Consider the following 4800-nt stretch of genomic DNA (forward strand, 5'->3'; position numbering starts at 1 on the left):
GTCAGTTATATTTCTGAATAATCAGTTATTTGTTTAGTCTTTAAAATGTCAGAAAATGGTAAAAACTTCCTGGTATAATTTTTAAGACCAAGGTGACCTTTCTAAACCTCATTCTATCTGACCAAGTTTGATACAGTGCCACTTTCTCTAACAATCTAGGTGAAGGAATCTTGGCAAATTATGCAGAAGTATATAGATTATTGTATATTTATTCCCTTGTGAATGTGTATTTGAAGTGAAGATGTCTATGACAACAATTTCATATTACGTGATGGCACAAAGTTTTTATTGTCTGCTGGCAGCTTTTCTAATTAATGCAGTGTTTTCCCCACAGAATTAGATTCTACTTGTGATGTTACTCACTGGGGGGGGGGGGTGGGGCGGGGGGCTGGGCTAAGCTAGGCTTTATCATTATTATACTTTTTTAAAACACTAATACTCTTAGTGCCTCTGAGCTTGCTGCTGTCCTCCTCCTCTCCTCCTCTTCAGCTCTTTTCCTGACCCTCTCTAGGTGAAGCCCCAAAATATTCAAAACTAATTAATAAGATAACTAATGACATTGGTAAGACTGATCAGCTTTCCCATGTGTGGTTTTCATTATTCCCCTGGGTGGAGAGAGCAAATGTTCAGCGTCAGAGTTTAAGAATTATTGTTAACATTATCCACAGAGCAGTCTATATACATCCATGCTATAGTATAGCCTGCCAATCTCAACAACAGCTGTATTCCAACATTATTTTAGCCAGCCTTACTAGCTTGCTCATAACTTAGTAGAAAAGTTGTATCACAATTGACAGCTCTGTTTAAAAACAAGCACAGAGTGGGGGAGCTGTTCAGACACTGCCACAGACATTCAGTGTGTGAGTGAGAGAGAGAGAAATTGGGACACGGACCAGCTGAACGAATTAATGCACTCTGCGCAGATGAAATGGCGAAGGGAAATTCTTCTGTGGTTAATCGGTAGCAGATTGCATTGTTCTGTCATAAAAAAAAAGATGTACTTAGATGGCCACCAAGTTACCTGGGTGGCCCGCCCGAGTAAAGTCAGTGTCGGGGCGGAACACTGAATAATGTGCAGCCAATCTTTAGATGGACCTGTGCTACAGTTCATTGTTATGTATTTATTTATTTTTAAGCAAATTCTGAGTTGAGGTAAAACACGAAATAGGGCACAGCATGTTTGTGTAAATAAACCACTTCATGCATAAAGCAGTACAAAAAATAATTTTTGTTATGGCAACACCACTTGAGTGATTATGGATGGATCATTCTGTTTTGTACACCTCATGCTTTGTATATTTGCTGCATGGGCCACGTTTTCTTTAAAGCCTTTAGTCCAATGCATTGTGCAGCAGCCAGTGCATTCATAATTTACTATTGCACAGCACACGCATACATATTCATAATTTAGTGTGGGAATGTTCTTAATGCATGACTCAACACAGGCGGAAATGCACAGGCATGGGGAAAAGCGGTTTACGCTCCACTCACACACATTAAACATAAAACTGTTGGCATATTGACACAGTTTTATGTTTTCATAAACATTTTTCCGCCTGTAATTGTGGATGGATCATAATTTTCCACAAACACACTTGTACCTCTCATCTACACACAGGGTATGTGACATGCGAGTCAAAACCTTGTCATGTAGGCCTGAATAGGTGAACGAGACAGTCAGGACAGTTCATCAGCACAGTGCTGTCCACAATGGAGGAGGTATAGGAAAAGGCTTCAGGAAATGTAGGCCGAGGAAAAACACTGAGTGAAAGTCCTTCAGTTCAGAGAAAGAGGTGCTGCAAAGCAGGAGAATCTTTGTCATTTGGAAAAAGGGTACATTTAAGGATTTTCATGACCAATTTTAAATGAAGCATTTACCTTGCTTTTTGGGTTGACTTGCAAAAAGAAAAGGGAACATCTCGGGGACTCACTTGCTGTGCACAATACCTCCTGGTCCTCAACTGATATCTGAATTAAGTAGGCTAAGCAGATAATTATAATGGCAAGGCCAGGCCTACTGTAAAGGTTAATGCAGTCCAAGTTTACTAATTAGATCAGCTATTGATTTTTCAAAGACATGAATAAAAGGGCATTTTAGAGGCTTAGCTGATGAGGATAGAGACTTAAAATGTTTATTTGAACACTACCCTCTTAATCACTTATGAAATGCAGTACTATTCTTCCATTTACAATGAGCATTTCCTCTTAAACATTTGAACCCAATTTCCCATTCAATTCAATGGGAAAGTGGGTCAAAACTTTGGACTGGTAGTGTGTTTATTAGGGAATTAAAACATCTTATGGGTTTAAAATATTTTATCATCTTTGTACTCCCATATATGCTGTCTAAATGCATTGTTCTTCTGTGTACATGGTAAAATAGTGATTGATAGTTTCCATGTCAGACCTTTTTTAGAGGCTAGAATTCAGGGCAGCTGTGGCTTAGGAGATGGAGCAGGTTGTCTCCTAACCAGAGGGTTGGTAGTTTGATTCCCGGCTTCTCACCTGTCGAAGTGTCCTTGAGCAAGACACTGAACCCCTAGTTGCCCCTGGTGATATCACCGGTGTGTGAATGTGAGTGCTTGTGGGTACGGATGGGTAAATGGGGAAATAGTGTAAAGCATTCCGAGTGCATGTCAATGTGTAGTATGGCACTATACAAGTATAAGACCATAGACCACTTAGAATTCATACAAACCGCTTGAGCTCACTTGATGCTGAGACGCATCCTCTGGGAAGTTATTTTTTTTTTTTTTTTTTTTTTCGTATACACATACGTTATCTATCAACAGGTTTGGATATTTTAAGTATGGATTCTAAAAAAATTAGATTAATGAATAAATTACCTTCATAGAGATGTGAAATCGCACCGCAGTAAAGATGAAGATGGCAGAGAAGCAAGGCAAAAAAAAAAGAGTATATGTGAGTTTTTTTAAACTGGGTAAAAGAGGAACTGGGATCAAGTAAGGTTATGTTGGGAGGCTGTCATTTTTTTTGCTTTAGCAGGAGAGCAGAGAATTTGTAGAGGAGGAGGGGAGATGATGGAACTTAAAAAATATAGGTGTGAGTGTGTTTTTGCATGGATGTGTAGCACTGTTTGTGTAGGATGTCTGTTGTAGTATGCCCTCCAATGTTCAGTTGTGTACTGCTCCCAGACCTCAGACGTGGACTGAACAGAACCACATAGACATAGCAGCACTAGTTAGTTGTGTAACCCTCAGATGATGCCATGCGATTGGTCTTATTTGAGGGTTTTCTTGTATTGTAGCAGTGAAATACCATGTTTTGTAGACCATTGTAGATTCCTACGTCCTGCTGTTTCGTCATCTTATTGTGTTGTATCCATGTTGTTTACACCACCGTATCCAATAACAGTGTGCTGAGCAGATTTCACAGATATGACTCAAGCACATAAATAATAATGAGGTTCATTATACAACCGAGCAATGATTCACTTCACTTTCATTCTGTTTGCTTTGCTCCATGTTTGAGGTTTCTCAAATGGAAATTCTTATATTAAATATTATGCCCTATTCCAAATGATATGCTATTAACAAGGCCAGGTTTCCTTCGATGCAGTAAAAATACTAAATGACAGTTAATTTTAATGTAGTTAGCAGTTGTACATATTATACAATGTAGTGTGTGTGTGCACTGCACTGTGCATCTTTTTACTTTGCACTACATTCACAACTAAGCAGCAGTGACCCATTTTGTAACTGGGAAAATTTTGTTCTTGTTTATACCTCCGTTGCTTTCATCAGACTTACCAAAATTGTTATATTGGAATTGGATGAAAGCTCTGTTTCCCTGATTTGTTGTCCATTATATTGTTCAGAAAATGTCCTCTGACCAGGTTCATGACAGTTTTGACCTTGAACTGATGACAAACCTAAAATGTCCATTCTTGTTGTTTGTGCATCCTCATAGTTTTTATCGAGTCAGTTTGCCTACCTACATTGCATTTACTAAAAGGATAATGGTGATATCTTTCTTTCTCATTATCAACAAATCCCATGCAACCACTAAAATGAACACTTACTGTAACTGAACCAAACAAGTCTGTGTAGATGAAACATGATTCCTCAGTGCCACAGAGCTCCATTGTTATCAAGAACTATTTAAAGCACATAAATGAGCAGTACCATTAAACTGGGTAACATGGTTCTTCATTACAGTGAATATGGGTACTTTAGTTTATTTTACCCCAGTCCAACATACACCGTACTGCTGCTGTTAATACTCACTAGAGAACCAAATATATATAAATCTGCAGCTGGAGATAGTCACCACCAAATGCTCAAGTTACTGCTGTTTGTGCATGTTTGGTAAACGCTAACGTGCCCAACTATTAATAGAATTAGTTGGCCTTAAAATATTTTGACCAGTTTTTAAAGATTTGTCTTCAGTATGAAAGAATGAACTTGGGAGGTAGCGCCACAGACAGTGTATGGAAATGGGGGAGAGAGAGAGAGAGAGAGAGAGAGAGAGAATTTGGACCCAGCTTGCCCTGTTTGGTATTGACGGCTTGCTCTGGTCTACTGTATGTGTTTACAGAAGTGCATCTATTGTCGTAACCGCTGCGCGGGGAAGCGACATGCAGGTGCTTGTATCCAGTGTTCATGTGGCCGGTGTCCCACCTCCTTTCATGTGACCTGTGCCCATGCTGCTGGAGTAATCATGGAGCCTGATGATTGGCCGTATGTTGTGTCAGTCACCTGCCATAGACATCAATCACGGAGTTCGTCAGCTGTAAGTTATAGGACTGGTGATTTTTACAGATGTTAAGAAACAAGCTGT

At 39.3% G+C, this 4800-nt stretch overlaps 1 protein-coding gene across 1 annotated transcript in view; it reads left to right on the forward strand.

The window, feature by feature from the left end:
• The window catches only part of kdm4c (lysine (K)-specific demethylase 4C), a 30433-nt gene that overhangs the window by 19797 nt on the left and 5836 nt on the right, over positions 1 to 4800 (forward strand). The window contains exon 20 of the mRNA XM_020596974.1: positions 4558 to 4752. Within this exon, the coding sequence (XP_020452630.1) occupies positions 4558 to 4752 (195 nt within the window). The remainder of the gene's footprint in view (positions 1 to 4557; positions 4753 to 4800) is intronic.

Source organism: Monopterus albus, unplaced genomic scaffold (genome assembly GCF_001952655.1).
Source record: "Monopterus albus unplaced genomic scaffold, M_albus_1.0 scaffold32.1, whole genome shotgun sequence".
NCBI classification, from domain to species: Eukaryota; Metazoa; Chordata; class Actinopteri; order Synbranchiformes; family Synbranchidae; genus Monopterus; species Monopterus albus.